General features: G+C 43.9%; 1 protein-coding gene across 15 annotated transcripts in view; it reads left to right on the forward strand.

Annotated features, from left to right (window-relative positions):
* The first annotated feature begins 4,342 nt into the window (after positions 1-4,342).
* CADPS2 (calcium dependent secretion activator 2) overlaps positions 4,343-17,649 on the forward strand; it is a 318,208-nt gene continuing 304,901 nt past the window's right edge. For 14 of the 15 annotated variants that reach the window (XM_059817284.1, XM_059817282.1, XM_059817293.1 and 11 more), the window contains exon 1: positions 4,343-4,666. In XM_059817284.1, coding sequence (XP_059673267.1) covers positions 4,343-4,666 — 324 coding nt within the window. The remainder of the gene's footprint in view (positions 4,667-17,649) is intronic. The other variant, XM_059817285.1, reaches the window with a different exon arrangement.

The raw sequence follows: 17,649 nt of genomic DNA on the forward strand, positions 1-17,649 counted from the left end.
ACTTCCAGAGGGCTGACTTGGGCCTGTTTAGGAGCCTAGTGGACTGAGTCCCTTGGGAGGCAGTCCTGAAAGGCAAAGGAGTCCAGGAAGGCTGGACTCTTCAAGAAAGAAGTCTTAAAGGCACAGGAGCAGGCCATCCCCATGTGCCAGAAGATGAGCCGGGGGGGAAGAAACCCAGCCTGGCTGAACAGAGAGCTTTGGATGGAAATCAGGAAAAAAAAGAGAGTTTATGACCTTTGGAAGAAGTGGCAGGCAACTCAGGAAGACTAGAAGGATGTTGTCAGGTTTTGCAGGGAGAAAATTAGAAGGGCCAAAGCCCAGCTAGAACTTAATTTGGTCACTGCAGTAAAAGACAACAAAAAATGTTACTATAAATACATTTGCAACAAAAGGAGGGCTAAGGAGAATCTTCATCCTTTACTAGATGCAGGGAGAAACATAGTGACAAACAATGAGGAAAAGGCTGAGGTACTTAATACCTTCTTTGCCTCAGTCTTTAACAGTAAGACCAGTTGTTCTTGAGGTACCCAGCCCCCTGAGCTGGAAGACAGGGATGGGGAGCAGAATGAAGCCCCCATAATCCAATGGGAAATGGTTAGCGACCTGCTACACCACTTAGACACCCACAAGTCTATGAGACTGGGTGGGATCCCCCAAGGGTACTGAGGGAGCTGGCAGAAGTGCTCCCCAAGCCACTTTCCACCATCTACCAGCAGTCCTGGCTAACCGGGGAGGTCCCAGTGGACTGGAGGTTAGCAAATGTGACGCCCATCTACAAGGAGGACCAGAAGGAGGATCCAGGGAACTACAGGCCTGTCAGCCTGACCTTGGTGCCAGGGAAGGTTATGGAGCAGATCATCCTAAGTGCCATCACGCACCACGTACAGGACAACCAGGCGAAGAGGCCCAGTCAGCACGGGATTATGAAAGGCAGGTCCTGCCTGACTAACCTGATCTCCTTCTATGACAAAGTGACTGCTTGGTGGATGAGGGAAAGGCTGTGGATGTTGTCTACCTGGACTTCAGTAAAGCCTTTGACACTTTCCCACAGCATTCTCCTGGAGAAACTGACTGCTCAAGGCTTGGATGGGTGCACTCTTCACTGGGTAAAAATCTGGCTGGGTGGCTGGGCCCAGAGAGTCCTGGTGAATGGAGTTAAATCCAGTTGGCAGCTGGTCACTAGTGGTGTTCCCCAGGGCTCAGTACTGGGGCCAGTTCTGTTTAGTATCTTTACCAACGATCTGGATGAGGTGATTGAGTGCACCCTCAGTAAGTTTGCAGATGACACTGAGTTGGGTGGGAGTGTTGATCTGCTCGAAGGTAAGAAGGCTCTGCAGAGGGATCTGGACAGGCTGGATGGATGGGCCCAGGCCAATTGGATGAGGTTCAACAAGGCCAAGTGCCGGGTCCTGCACTTGGGTCACAACAACCCCATGCAACGCTACAGGCTTGGGGATGAGTGGCTGGAAAGCTGCCTGGCGGAAAAGGACCTGGGGGTGCTGGTTGACAGCCGGCTGAATATGAGCCAGCAGTGTGCCCAGGTGGCCAAGAAGGCCAACGGCATCCTGGCCTGTATCAGAAATAGTGTGGCCAGCAGGAGCAGGGAGGTGATCATGCCCCTGTACTCGGCGCTGGTGAGGCTGCATCTCAAATACTGTGTTCAGTTTTGGGCCCCTCACTCCAAGAAGGACATTGAGGTGCTGGAGCGTGTCCAGAGAAGGGCAACAAAGCTGGTGAGGGGTCTGGAGCACAAGTCTTATGAAGAGCGGGTGAGAGAGATGGGGTTGTTTAGCCTGGAGAAGAGGAGGCTCAGAGGAGGCCTTATCACTCTCTACAACTACCTGAAAGGAGGTTGTAGGGAGGGGGGCGCAGGTCTCTTCTCCCAAGTGACAAGGGATAGGACAAATGGAAATGGCCTTAAGTTGCGCCAGGGGATGTTTAGATTGGATATTAGGAAAAACTTCTTCACTGAAAGGGTTGTCAGGCACTGGAACAGGCTGCCCAGGGAGATGGTTGAGTTACCAGCCCTGGAGGTATTTAGAAGATGTGTGGATGAGGTGCTTAGGGACATGGTTTAGTGGTGGACTTGGCAGTGTTAGGTTTACAGTTGGGCTTGATGGTCTTAAAGGTCTTTTCCAACCTAAGCGATTCTATGATTCTATAATTCTATGATCATCCTGGCCTTATGCAGCAGTAGTTGTGAGATGACATTGCTGGACTAAGCCATTACATTTAAAAATGTTTGGGGCCCGACTGTTTTGAAGTTTCAGAGAGTTCATATCCCAATTGGTGCTTTGCATATCTTTGGTGGCAAGTTTTTTATAGTGTTATTTTATTTTTATTTGCCATTAGAATGAGAACAATGTATTGCAAAAGGTACCCACAAATCGGAGTGCACGTTGTATTCCTCTTAGGGAAAAAATAGTTTACAGTAACCGGTTCCATATTTTTTATGGAACTACCTCTTCCCTACTGCAGGACTAGCATTACTTGCAATGATAGCACTGGGAACACAGGTGCTGACACATGTCTGATGATGGTGGTACCCACAAAAACTGACCTTAGCAATCCCTGCTCTAAGGAAATGTGACCAGATGTTCAATAGGTTGACATTCATACTTTTCCCTGACTGCCTTTCTGCATTTCACAAATTTTGCCTACTATTATCAGTTAATGTTAAGGACACGAGCCAACCATATAAATAACCTACCTAATTTTACATGACTGCTACATTTAGCATGCAAACTTCGAAGAAAGCCAGCGTGCTTGTCAGCATGGCTCTCCCTCAGTGCTCCACCTCGTTCCTCTGGTAGAGATCCAGAGGCAGAACCCAGTCTCCTAATGCTTAGTACTGCCATCTAGCTAATAGCTGCTGCCCACCGCAGGAATAATTTCACTTTCTGAAAACTGGGTCACTCAGGAGATAACAGCCAGCTCTGAAGATCCTTTCCTAGATCTCCTACTGGAAGATTGGGCACTTCAAAATATTGGTAATGGACTAGAGCCTTTCACCACTCTAAACCCAGCCCAGGTCATACAGCGAGAACTGTGTAAGCCTCGAGTTTGTGGAGTTTCCATTCAGGGCTTTGAAAACTTGCCACTGCTAATGAGCAGAGGCCTAGAGCTGTGTGGGCAGAGCCTCAGGTGCCATTGTTTTAATGCAGCCTACAGGGACACTGCCTTTCTGAGAGCCAGTCCATCCCCCCAGCCTTTGTCCTCCTGACCCCTGATCCTTCCCCGTTCAGTAGTCCACCTCCTCCCTGGTACCAGCACCACCATGCACAGGTGTGTAGGTAACAAGAGGACATGTTCATCCACATGAAATCTGATGTGCCATCCTTCCCCAGGGCTCCCTTTCCATGGGGCCCTAATCAGACTCCAGAAATTTAGCTTTCACATGGTGAAGCCTTTTTTATTTCATTTTAGAGAGTGATATTCATTGGCTTACATAAGTTTCTCACTGCCTTAACTGTGAAGATAACCATTGTGAATATGAACCTGGCTGGATCCGCAGATAGCCTGGAAAAACGATTTCAGAAGAGATGTGAAATACCTACTTGTGGCAGCAGGCTCCCAACCGAGGTACCCTGTGAGAGCAATGCACGCTTCAGCATCAGCTCGCTCCCCGTCTCAGAAAGACACGGTTTCGGTGGCTTCTTTTTCTGGGGCCATTTGAGATGCCTCTCGTTTTTCCCCCACACAACACGGCAGAAGATGCCAGCGAGCTCGGGGTCGGCGGCGAGTCCCGCGTTCCCCGCTGGGGCTGAGCCGGCCAGAGAGCACGGGTGCATTTCCCACGCTGGCCCCGGGACGCGGGGCAGGGCGCAGCCGGGCCGGCTGCTGCCAGGACCGGCAGGGCCCGAGCGGCGCATCGCTGCTGACCCGGGGCCAGGGGTTTTCCCGGCCAGCAGCTGCCCTCGTCTCTGGGAGCGGGGCAGGGCGGGGCAGGGCAGGGCGGGGCGGGGCGGGGCAGGGCAGCCGAGCCGAGCCGAGCCGAGCCGAGCCGAGCCGAGCCGAGCCGAGCCGAGCCGAGCCAGGTGCAGCCCGCCTCGCCCCGACCAGCCACCTGCGGGCCGCTACCCGCCGCCGGGGCGGGCGGAGGTGTTAGCCCGGCCCCGATCCCCGGCCCCGCCTCCGCCGGGAGCCGCTCGGAGCAATTCCCACAGCAACCCAGGCTCGACCCCCTTCCCAAACCCCGCCTCCCCTCCCCGCCCCTCCGCTCCCGCCCGGCGGCCGCCACCGGTCGGAAACAGTCTGTGTGTAAACTCGACGTGTCCGGAAAGGTGCGCGCCGCTCCCCGCCTCGCCTCGCGTCCGGCCGCGGGGCGCGCCCGCCGAGCGCGATGCTGGACCCGTCCTCCAGCGAGGAGGAGTCCGATGAGGTGCTGGAAGAGGAGCGGCGGGACGTGCTGGTGGCGGCGGGCGGCGGCTCGCCGCGCTCGCTGCCGCCGCCGCCCCGGGACCCGCGGGGCAGGGAGGCCGGCGCGGCGCGGGCGGCCAGCCCCAGCCCCTCGGTGCTGAGCGAGGGCCGGGAGGAGCAGGAGCGCCTGCAGCGAGAGGAGCGGGAGAAGCGGCTCCGGCTGCAGCTCTACGTGTTCATCGCGCGGTGCATCGCGCACCCCTTCAACGCCAAGCAGCCCACGGACATGGCCCGCCGGCAGCAGAAGGTGAGCCGCCGCCTCCCCGCTCCCGCTCCCGCCCTGCCCCGCCGCCCCCGGCCCCCGCCGCCCTCGCTCGCCCCCCGCCGGGCCACCCCGTGCCCGCCCGCCGGCAAGTGCCGCGCTGCCGCCGCCGCTGCCGCGCTCCAGCCCGCAACAGGTTGAGGCGGGCGCTGGGCGCCGGCCCGGGCGCGGCGTGGGGAGCCGGCGCCGGCCCCCAGCGGCACCGCAAGCGCGGACGGTGTTGGAGCAGGGTGCTGCAAAGCTGGGTCTCGGCCCGGCTTCTCCTAAACAGCCCGTTTACCTCGAAATCCATCAGTCAACAGGCGTAAAGTCTTTTAAGTTTTTAGAGCTGCGCTTGAAATCGACGCGCGAAGGAAGCAGGAGCGCAGAGTGCGGCCGTAAGGGCGGTAGGGCCGTTGTGCAGTGAGGAGATGTTTCTGCTGCTCGGCGTTGCGTGAGGGATGCAGTTAAACCTTCCAGAGGTGCCTCCTGCAAATCGTATGCTGACCATCTGTGCCCAACTCGAGCAAATTCAGCCATAATAGAGAGGAGAACGAGAAAACTATTTTGTTTCATTAAGTGTGGTATCTCTGTCCAGAAAAAAACAATTAACATGCGTGTTTGTGATGAGAACGTTGACCAGAATTATTCTCTGCATCTTGTACGTCCGAGATAAGCTCTTGAGAATTGGCAGGTATGTGGTAGGTATTTATGCTGTAACGGTGCTTATTCTCTGTTACTTTTGAGTTACTGAATAGGCAGAATACTTAGTTTTCAAACAAGGCGCTGCATTTTCAGATAATCACTTAACAACTCGGTTCTTGAAATGTTTGATCTAAAAAATTTGTGTATCTTTTTCAGTTTTTCAGTTCTGTAAAACAAACAAATAAACCCAAATCAAAACAGAAAAGAAACCAAAAAAAACCCCCTCCACATCCCTTTCCAGAGGGAAAGAATTCAGATCCACTTGGGTTTTTATGATCTACCTATCTCTAAGGGTTTGTAAAATCCAACACTGAATGTTTTGGGGTGTCTGAATTATGCCTGCTATAGGTAATTTGTGCTTAGTGAATTCTCTGACAAGTTAACGTGGTGGTAATAATAAGACTATTTCTGGAAGAACATTTTGGTTTTATTAAGTGTTAGGTGTTTAAACTGGGAAGCCTGTATAAAGACATCTTGTAAGCAGGAAGTCAAAGAAAATCTGGCAAAATGAGAATTTTCACCATCCCAATGAGGACTCCCCACTCCAAAACAGAGTTGTCATAGAACTGATATTTTGAAGGGACATCTGGAGGTCATCTAAGTGTGACCTCCTGCTGGACAAAGCCAAAGCTGACCTGCTGTAGTGTTGATATCAGTCTAGGTTCAAGCAGGAGGCTCAAAAGCCTCCAGAGATGAGATCCTGCAGCCCATCTGTGTGACCTGCTCCAGTGCTGCATTGCCCTCTTCTTTATGAAATTTTCCTAATCAGCTTCCAAGTTACAATTTGTAGCCACCAACTGCAGAAGATACTGAACATTTAGAAGTTCTCACTGATCTCAGTCGCTAAGTGTAGGAACTGTGTTTTAAAAATAACTACAGTATTAATTATTTTTATCAATAAGATATATGAAAAGAGATTACTAATCTGCAGCAAATACAGAAATATAACAGTTGTGGATTTAACATATGAGCAATGAACAGATTGATTGACAGAATTGACTTGATACCTAAAATTAAAGGTTACTCTTGATAATTACTGGTTTTAAGTGAACTCTGACTTTTGGTCTAACTACTATAAGTAGAAAGAGATTTTTGTCATGTTTAGGAATTTAGCTGCAGAACAAGGATGATTTGTCTTTTTGCTGGTCAGGAACTAGTGTTTTTAAATAAAACATAACACAAAAAAATAATTCTTTCTAGGAGTTGCACTTCTCTCTAGAAGGAATGAAATGCACATAAACATCCTTCCTCTATTTGACAATTTGATGTATTACCCAATGAATTACTGAATATAGGGTAGCAGAAGTGGTCCTGAGTTTTGAGAGTTCAGAAAACCTCCTTTGGTAGTTTAATATTGCTGAAAGCCGTACAAAGGAGCCCTCTTTTGTGCTCTAATTTTTGCACTCTGTGCCGCATGGTGGCCCTGTGTCATCCTTAGGAATGAGCATGCAACCACTTGTCTGTATGGTGTCCTGTAGTAAGACACTTTTGGATGTGTGATAGCTGGACTCATATTCCATAGGGTAAAAGTCTGTCTTACTTCCTGAATTAATTTTCCCACTGCCAAGATATGATACAGCTGTGGACTATCCCTTAATCTCTTGCTTTTTTGCTTCACATCTGACTTCTGTTATGTGTGGCTGGCTGTCCGTTGCAAGCTGGACTGAGATTCCCTACCTGTGTTATTTAACTGGAGCTGTTAACTACTGCATGCCCTGTCTATCATCAGTGATCCAAGGTGTGGTTTCGAACCAGAACCTACGACGCTCTGTGGTTCCAGCTCCCAGCCCAGTCTGCGTGTCTCTGGTTGTGCACCCGTCGTAATGCTTTTGCACCAGCAGTCTTTCTGATAACCTAAGAATAGTATCCACCCTGCTTGAGAGCAGAAGTAATTTGTTCTTTCTGCCAGTTCATTTGGTATATTGCTGAGCAAATATTGCAGAATGCAGTTTGCTTCTTTTTTAATGTGGAACATATTATTCAGTAAGGGAATGAGATGGAATTAACGTATCAAGTATCCTCAATTGCATTGTAATATCAGTAAGGAAATGGTTTACAATATGGCTGGCTTCTTATGTTCTTGCTTCAGCATCAGATTAAAATGTTCTATACAGTATCTTGAAACCATCATACTTAATGGACTGAGTTATACTAATTAACGTAAAGAATTTTAAATGCAGGCAGTGTTTCATTCCTCTGTTGTCCTTTCTCATCCTTTTTTCTTCTCACCAAGTAAAATTAGCTTAGCTCTATTGTGATAGATAAGATTAATTTTAAAAAAAAGAAATGAAACTTTAAGAAAAAAAAGAACTATGATAAATCACCAGAGTCCATCAACTCTGCTAACTTGTCTTTAATGCCAAATTCTATGTCATTTAGCCCAGACTTTGCTGAAACACATGCTTTTATAATCTGGCTGCATTTCTTTTTTTAATCTGTAGGATATGTGGTAGAAGTACTCTTTTTTAATTGTTCAGAGCTAGTTGGTGACCTACTATTACATCCTGTCTTACTTTGGTTCCTGGTAGATTTATGGTGGCGAAGGGAGAATAAGCTAATATTGTAGATACGGAACTGAAGCACGGCGTGACTTTTTTCAAGGTGGGCTGGCAGATCCTGACAAAGATGGAGTTAGTTCTATAGAGTCGAACTAACATGTAATTAACAACATATTTTCAATAGAAATTTATGGACATTTGGTCATGTATTTTTCAAACTTTTAGAGAAATATTAGTGCATCAATGCATTACACGTCATGCCTGTATCAAGCAAGGTTTGTCTGTCTCTGGTTTGAAGAGACTTTGTTACTTTTTTGTAGTTTCCACTTTTTTAATGAGTCCTCTGGAACGTATTTCAGCATCTTTCTTTTTCTGCATCTCCGCTCCTCTTCCTTTCTAGTCCAGCAAAAGAGAAGAAGAGAATAGTTAGCTAATTCAATTCCTCTTCCTTCTTGTCTCCCACCCCAGTCAAACTGAATCTCAAACCAGCAGATTGAATTTGTCCTCAGAATAGGATTTAGGTGGTAAAAAGAAATGCATTCCCAGTGTGGCTGTCTTCCATTAAGGGAAAGTGGTGTATGTGAATGTACACACAGTCAGTGATTAGATGAGGACCCTGGTAACTGTGGTTAATACACAGTCGTACACTTGTATGTGCATACTCTGTTTTACTCGGGGAGTGTATGCCAAAGGGAGGTTCTGTATCTGGGAGATGAATCAGAGTTAAAGGGAAGGGACAGTGAAGTGCTACAATTAACTAACAAAAAAGGTGTTGTTTCAGTGTTGTTTTTCCTCAGTGTTTTAAAATTTACTCTAGTAATCAAGTGCTCACACAGTAGAAGTCCAAGACTGGGAGAAAAGTAACACTGCTCTACTAAACAAGATTTCCTAATGCATGAAATGCTTAGTACATCAAAGCTGATAATTCACGTCTTGCTTTCAAAGGTGATCAGTAGCAGAAGTATTTGAGCTGGCTGTTTAGAAATAACTACTAAATGAGTTTACTTCCTGAATACATGCTGACCTGTTTTCCTTTCATTTCTTTACCTCTGTCCACCTGCTCAATCATGAGTATCAAAAACATTCACTTCTAGTTAATAGTCAAAAGTAGAAGTGGTACTTTATTTTAATCTGAACTCAGTGTGTTTCTTCTTCACTGTTCCTTGGACTTTACCTCTAAAAGAGAGGTTTGTAATGATACATGTCCACTAAATAACTTCAGCAGGAAAATATTTGTTACAGGGACAGACTTCATTCTCTGGATCACAGTTTTATTCTCAACGTCTTTATTCCTCCTGCCTCAAGCCCTGTTGTTCATTGCTTTTGAGCTGGTGATGTGTACCTACTTATTCGTTGGCTGAGCGTGTTTTGGGAAAGAAAAATTGCCTCTTGGCTTCTCAGCGTGCTTCGTAAGATGCTGTTTTCCCCACTGCTGAGGTAGAAGGGAGAGTACATCCAAAGCCATTATTGCCAGAAACTCTAGACAAGTTTCGGAGGAAGAGCTTAGCTATAAAACTTGGCCATCTGGTCAAAATTCTGCTAAAGGGCTTTCTAGGAAGATGCCTTCCAATTCTCCCTTCAATGTTTCCTTTAAAAATTTTAATTTTTTTGTGAAGTGTTTCAGAAAGTCATTTTAGATCAAATTTTCTTGCCTCTTTGTTTTTCCCTGTCCAAACACCTTGATAACACACTGTCATGATGCTCTAAGCCATGTGTATTTTGTTTCAGTCAAGTTAGGATAGAGTATTTTGGTAAATCCTGTCAAATCCCATTAAGATGGTGGCCTACACAGCTCTATACATGTTGGGACAAGATTATTGGCAAACAGATCTTTTTACCACAGTCAGAACTTGCTCTTTGGGGAAGAAGTTGTTCTTGCCCGCAGTAGGAAAGTTGCTCACAATGGGCAATTGAGTCACCCGTGGCTGAAGAAATACTGAAGGGTGATGAGAGAAGAAGAGCCTTCTAGTTACCAATGCCACTTCAGAAATGACAATCCATCAGCATTTTGTTTTAATCTTAAACTGTTCTGTGGCCCTGCCAGCTCAGCATTGATCAGTGTGGCTTGCCAAAAGCTAGGCGATGTGCTGGGAAAGCAAGGCTTTGGTAAACAGCAGTGTAATGAAGTGGACATGTAGGGACAGTCTGCAAACCTAGTTTTACTATGCTGAAAAATTAATCAGTCTCTTCTTTTGCTTGCTTGTTTTCTTTTCCCTGTCTATTTTACCCATACTGGCCTTTGAAATTTGATTATTTTTTAATTACTGTTATTTGAGGGGACAACTTTAAAATTTTTTTCTGAATGAGTGACCTCGGGTTGTTTATTTCTTTCCGTCACCCACACAGTTTGACAAGTGTGTTAACTCTGTTGGCAAATACCCCATTTAAAGTGCTTAAGGGAGACTACTTATTAATGTTTTTTCTACAGGGGAGTTGACAGGAAGGGAGTTTGAAGAATCAGTTGACTGTCCCCATCTCTGCGGGAACAGTACGGGGGAATTGGCTGGCTGGGCTGCCTTGCATTTCTCACCCTTTGCAGACAGTTGTTATTCTCGCATTATATTTTGTGTATCTGAACCATTGGTAATTGGTGACAGAGAAGCAGAAATACCAAATCAGCTCATGTTTCCTTATAACTTTCTCTGACATCATCTGAGAAACATACGCATCGCTGCCATGGAAGAACAAAGCTGGTGAAAATACTCTTTTCCCCTCCAAACCATACTCCTTTCCCTGTATCTGGAGATAGGCAGTATATCAAAATATTAATTACTATATACTGTCTTTAACTGTAGAATATTGCCAGAGCAGAAAATACTTGTTGGTTGCTAGTTGACTATTCACCGAATTATGCATTTCTAGAAAACCAAATTTACCATTTCCTCCCTTCTTCTCCCATGCACATCTGTTGTCACCAGTTCATGTTTGGGGACACTACTAACCAGTTGCCTCTCCATTTGCATGCTGCTTATTAGACTCGGGTTTTCTCTTTCTGGCTTTGTACCATTTCTCTTAAATGTTGGTGAATATCTTCCTGAAGTTGCTTTCAGTATATATCGTTTTGCTTTTTTAATGTACTTCTGTATTTGTGTTCTACTTTCCTGTTATCCTTGTTTCTTTTTTGTGTGTAGATGTCTCCTACTTTGCTAGCTTAACACATCCCTCTCTCCTTCTGCTTCCCTTTTATTTGTATGCTTGCTAGAACTGGAAAGCTAATAGCTCAGGGACAAAACTTGCTTTCCATTTATCAACCCAAGAGGTGTCCATGTGGGAAGATGGGATGACACGTCTTCTAGGAAAGTGCTTGGCTCTCCTCTGCTGATTGAGGGATGTGTGTTGGGGTGCTAGTCTTTGTGCCTTGACTCTGGTCCTATATTTAGTTGTACGGAGCCCCAATTAGTATATTACTCTGTCTGAACTGAGTGCCAGCCTCTGAGGTTTTTAAACTTTTTAATCTTTAAGTCTCTTTTAATATTAAGATTTTGGCACAGTGGCTGCAAAGATGCAACTTACTCCTCTTGCTGCCTGCTGATGGCTGTGGCATGCACAGGTCTGGTACTCAAACTTCTTGTTTTCTAGCTATTGCCGTTCAGGAGGGGAGGCAGGCAGAGGAACAGCATCTGCTGCACTCCCGATCCTTTGCCTAGTGCCTATCTCCAGTGCCCGCTTCTGCCTAGAAGTGCTGGCACCAAACTGAAAGCAGCACAGTTCTTGTACATTGCAGCTGATTCTCCCAGGTTTCAGAACGGCAGCTGTGAAAAAGCAGTTTTCAGTTTGTTGCTGTGTGGGGGAAACTCTGAGCAGCAGGAGAGGCAGAGTGTTTGTATGTGAGTACCAGGCTGCATCAGCTTAGATTTGTGGTTTGAAGGTTATTTTCACAGCCGTAAGTATTGAAGGCTTTTCATTTTTTGTTTAAAATTCTCTAGAAGTTGATGGTACTTGCCCAAAAGAATTTATTTCTGGTTCTTGTTTATTTTGCAGTGACGAGGTAAAGCATATGTTTCTCTTCAAGCATGATTACTTGTATGCATAAGTTTAAGAATGTTCTTCTTGAGTGTTTTTCCTGTCAAGAAGGGGAAAAGCATTAATTGACAGCATTGTGAAGAATGAACAGAGCCACAGTGAGTACTTAAACTGCGTGACCTGGTGAAGAAAAATTAGAAGAAGGGAAGGTGATTGTACAATAATTTTTCTCCAGCTCTGTTTCCATTTTTCTCTCATGCATTAATTATTCATTCATGTTCAATTGTCTTGGCTGTGGGGTTTTGGAAATAGAGGCCAGCAGCTTCTGTTTAATGAAAGTGCTGGAGGGATACTCTGAGTGATAGTATAGACACACACAAAAAAATCCTTAGGATAGTACTTTGAGTAGACTTGTTTGGGCCACAGACGAGGATGTGGAAGAAAGGACAAAGCTCAGATAGTGTATAAATGAGATCTCCAAAGAGATGATGTACATCTACAAAGATTAGGGGAGAAATGGAAATCGGTGATGGAGAGTTTCATGGACTGAGTTGAAGGTATTGAGGAAGTACATGGAGCTGAATTAATTTTGGAGTAGAGGAACTGTTCAGCAAGGACAATGACAAAGTTAAGAGGAATGAATTTGTAGCAGAGAAATCCACTGGTTGTGAAAGTTATGCTTTTCAGTATGAAACAGAAATGAAGGAGGAGTATCTTGGGGATAAAAGTTTTCAAGAAAGATACCGGGCTAGGAGAAAGAGATAAGGATTAAACTGGAAAAAAGTGAATAGTCTCAATCCATGTCAGTGTAATACAGAATACCAAGGGCAAAGAGTTGGTGAGAAGCTTGGTGCTTGGAAGTTGGAGTCCATGGAAATCAGAGTGGTAGGATATAGTACATTGGGGAAAACAGTGTTTTCATGGTCCCGGATCTTTTTCTGTGGAAGGCTGCAGTTGTTTTATGTGTTTAGGTTTTTCTTATGGTGAATTCATGAGTTTTCTTCAAAAAAAAAAATTAAATCCACCTCCAGGCTGTCTCCGCCGAATATTTATCTTGCTGGAGCATCCCCAGTTTCTGTCTATTGCTTATACAGTCCTTCATTTATTTCTAAATTATCTATTCTGAGGCCTTATAGCAAGGTACTGGCATCTGTTTCTCATTCAAAAGTGTTCTATGAATGTTTCACCATTCCAACTGTTTAATACATCAAATATACATTAGTGTTTAAAATATTAATATTGAACAGTTTTGGTTTTTTTTTTATTTTGATCTCCTTATGGATGGAGCATAAGCAAAGAAAAGAAATAAAAATGAAGAAGAAGTGGTTGTTTGGTATAGATTTGATATTAAATCATCTTAGCAATCAGTTCCCATCTGACTTTATCTTCCTTCCTACAGTGTCATTAAAAGGCAGAGGATTTTTCAGTCTCTTACCAGTGGGGATTGAAGAGCAACAAATAGCAATATTATTTGGAGATGGAAGTTAACAAACTCCGTTAGAAATTTTTGTTTCTAGTAATCTTCCACTTGCAGAGCTGGAGTATTTGCCTGAATGGACACTTAGATTCAGCTTGTGGTGACTTAACACCAAATGCAATTATCAGTCTCATAACCACGTATATGCTACAAATGGTGGAGGTTCTGAGCATGCTAGTATGTGGTTATGAAGTAATTAGAAGCATTTTAGCTTAAATATTCTGTGATACAAATTCTACCAATCTCGTTTATATGGTTTGTGGTTCTTTTCAGAATGCTTTGGTTCCCAAATTCAATTACTTCAAAAACATCACGTGAGATTTTTAAGGCCAACTTTTAAAGTTGTCTTTCTCTGCCATCCAGGTTTTTAGGTATCCTTACTTAATGCTTCCAGGCCTTTTCGCATGATAATAAATGTTAGAAAGTGACTAGCTATGTTTTGTGTATATAAGCCTTCTGTTTTACTACTTGGAACATAAAAAAATAAACATCCTATAAACGTAGTCTGAGAATTATGATATCTGGCAGCCTGTGGATATGTAGATACATTTTGCTCATGTGTTGCTAAAAAGGAAATAAATTAAGAATGTCATTCTTAACCATGTAATTTAAAGGTGATCTGCAGATCAGTCACCCACTAGTATCAGTGTATGTGAGTATTTTTGTGCGTGGCTCTCACTCAGACACCCTGTCTGTAGGATGGTTAGTACCTTACTGCTGTTACAGCAAGGCGAAGATTTGTGTGTCCCTTCTTTGCCCCCACCTCCCACAGGCTGGGGTGGGGAATTTTAGTAGTAGTACTTGCTTTTTAAGACCTTTTTACTTTCCAAATCGCAAGGAAGGACAGTGAACAGGGCTGGGTATTATTGGTGATCCTTGCTTGGCTCTTCCGCAAAGTTGCATTGGAGCAACTGGATTACAACAGTCTTTCTGCTACTTTAATATAACTTTCTGTCTGTGGATCAAAAGCATTATGTAAGAATGAGAAGTATTTATTTAAAGTGGCAACAAAATTATTCAGATTTTCACTAAACCGCTAGATGGTTTATGTCTTCTGGATATTTAAACTCTAACAGATTATTAACACATTAATTTGTGAACTACAGTTGTTAGTCAGAATTCAGTCTGGAATGGTTTTCAAGAGGTCACAGAGATGTGATAAAATTGGTAAACTGGCTAAAGCCTCCATACATGACCCTCTTGCTGTATTATAAGCTGTATCTGTTACAAGTGCACTTAATTATGCAGAGCAGCATACAAGGGAAGGAGGCTGTACAGACTGGCAGAGTTCTTCCCATAAAAAAAAGATCTATTTCTAAACTTGACTGCTGTATTTTGCTAATCCATGCCTGATGGTGTTGGGCTGATGTGCAGTGCTCATGGCTACTGTCCAGTAGCTGCAGAAGTATGATCTGCTGAGATAATTGACACTTTTTAAAAGTAAGGCTATACCCAAATGTCACGCACTTAATCAGTGACAACATCAGCGTCTGCATCACCATTTTAGCTCCAGTCAGGAGTGTGCTTTAAAGTCAGCCTCCTTGTCCCATTTGCAGAGTTCTGGTTTGGACTGCATGAATATGACTGTGTGGGCAAAGCTAAACCAGAAGTTACATTCGGGGAGCACATTAAGTCCTCCATGCAACTGGACTGCGGTGACACCTCCTGAAATGCATTTAGGGTGGGTGTTAGGTCTTCAGCATGAACTGCTTCACTGTACAGATGCACTTCTCTGGTGTCACACTGCTTGCGGGTGTAGACGTTACTTCAGAGAGAGTCAGAGAGATTTAAAATACAGCAACTAATACAGAGTCAAGAAAGAGATGAAACCTAAATGAGATAAATAGCACAACAGGGCAGTCGCCTTCCTGAGCCAGTAAAGCAGGACAGAATATGCAATGCAAACATAAAAACAGCTGAAGTAACAAAGTAATAGAGTCTTGCTATGTCTGAAGTTAATTAGGGGCAACAAACTGCCCCTAATTACTAAAAGTGTGGGATCCTCAGCAAAGCTGCCTAGGATACTAATTAAAAGAACTGATTATAAGAAATGGAATGCATAATTAGACTGAGAAATCATTTTCAAGAGTATCTTCAAACAGAAAATAAAGTGCCTTTGGAAAATATTGTGACACCCTGAGCCATCCACTGAATCTAATCCCGCGGATAGACCTGAACTGATTTGCAAGAGGTCGCTGTGCTTATACTTTCTAGTGCTGAGGTAGGGATTAATGGAGGCAGAATGACAGGTAGAATAGGAATAGTATTTCCATTTTAATATCACATACTCTGTTCAATTCCTTTTTAATGTATGATTTCAATAGAACCTAGTTATGAAATATGCTGACATACTGTATTTTGTTTTAATAGTTGGCTTTGCAATAGTCTGCTGCTCATACAATTCAGTGAGGTCTTTAATGCTTGGAGAGGGCCTTTGGGTAGCATCCTTTCTGTGTTGATTAGCAGCCTGTGTATGTGTGGCAACTGTTTGCTGTCAAGTGTATGGGCCACCAAATGGACTGTGATTTCTTTTTTCTAGGTTCTTGAAAAAATAGCAATCTGAAAATTACATCTGACAGAACAAAAATGGAAAGTTTAAAGATTTATCTTCCTTGAAAAAAAAAAAATCTATGCTGATTAATGAGGGTTTTTTTTTATCCTAAGCAGTTTTTTAAAGGGACTAATCAGGGGTTAAGTTTTATCCAGACACCTGTTTGGGTGTTCCTGCCTAATTGGGCTTTCCTTAATTTATAAACTTGAAATGTTTTTAATAGCCCTGGTCCTCAATTACTTTGACATGTTTATAGAAATTTAGATTAGGAATAATAAAGCTATAAATGCTTGGAAGCATCAAAGCCTATGTGTAATTTCCTGTGCTACTTCTAAGCATCTGCCAGAGGCCAGGGTGGGAGGCTAGAGGTGCCCCAAAGTGCTGGGGTGAGCATGGAGGCAGCCAAGAAGGACAGGCTTACCTTTCAGTAATTAGGCTGTGAGACCAACCCACTGCTGTATGATGTCCCTCCAGATAGGCCTTATGTTTAATTCTTGCTGCAATCATTGTAGTGTGCCCCGCCTTTACGTGGGATTCATGTTCACAGAGGGAGCAGACCCAGAACTGAAATATGCATATCCTCCATAGTGTCTTTTACTTGTTACTGGATTCAATAAATTGATCAGTATTTCTTTAGTCTTGTAAGGTTGTGTGTTGTAACTCTGAATGTATTCATGTACTGGAAAAGGGGAAACGATTGACTCATGTACGCCTGAAGTGAGACCATGACTGTGCTGCGTGACCGAGGTGGGGGGGGGTCCTGCTGCTGGTGGTGCATCCCTGCTTCCCTGCATGCTGTGGTTCTGCCGAATTCCCTATGGAACGTGAAAAATACACATATGAATGGTTATATATAAAAAGAGGGAGAAAGCATGTGTGTGCGTGCATGAAAGAGGCGGGGAAAAAAACTATAGATACTGATATGAGGGGAGTAGAATGAGTGCTCCATAGCGTGTTATGATCTAATCTGTTTTAAAGATTAGTTAGTTACACATTGAGCATAAAATACTGAATACAAGTCACTGCTCCTAATTTTTCAGAAACATATTTTTCTGTTTGTTGTTGTAAAAATTGTAAATTGCCATTTACTTTCTTTAAAAATGAACAACACCCACTCCCCACCCCCAAACCAAACCAACAAACCTAACACCCCAAACCCTGCAGATCTATGTTTCTGCCTTGTCTCAGTTTGGTAGCTACTTCATGTAAGATGAAACTCCTAAACCTTGTGATAAGGAAGCAAAGATGTTCCTATGATTTCTATTAACAGTAGAGGTTTTATTTTGTTATTAATATTGAGCTTTCAGAATTGATCTGATTCCTTACGGCTAGCTCAGAGTGTGCTCTGTTGAATACAGTACACTGAATTTCTACTTTTCTATTTCTGCTTTTTAAGTCTTACAGGCATAAGACTTAAATATCTGATTTGTTTTTGTACTTGAGGTTGGATTTATACCTTGGCTGCAGAAACTTGCTCTGGATTGAAACATAGCATATGTGTTCTCAGTGTGAAGGATAATTTATTTTCCTAATTTGATTCAATTTTGTTTTTTTTTTTTTTTTCCTACAGTGGAAAAATAATTAGTTACAACAGCTATCCTGATTGTGAAGTTAAAAAAAAAAAAAGGCAAAAAAAAAATTGTCCCCCTGCACTGCACAACTGTGCAGATAGCTGTTACCTTTTTCTCACTCTGACTTCAGTGAGGCTACAGAGCAACTGGCACAGCTATCATAAGCCACTCTTGGGGGGGGGAAAAAAGAAGTTGGCCCATTTTATTTTTAATAGTGATGTGGT

The sequence above is a fragment of the Gavia stellata genome, chromosome 4 (genome assembly GCF_030936135.1).
Source record: "Gavia stellata isolate bGavSte3 chromosome 4, bGavSte3.hap2, whole genome shotgun sequence".
Taxonomy (NCBI): Eukaryota; Metazoa; Chordata; class Aves; order Gaviiformes; family Gaviidae; genus Gavia; species Gavia stellata.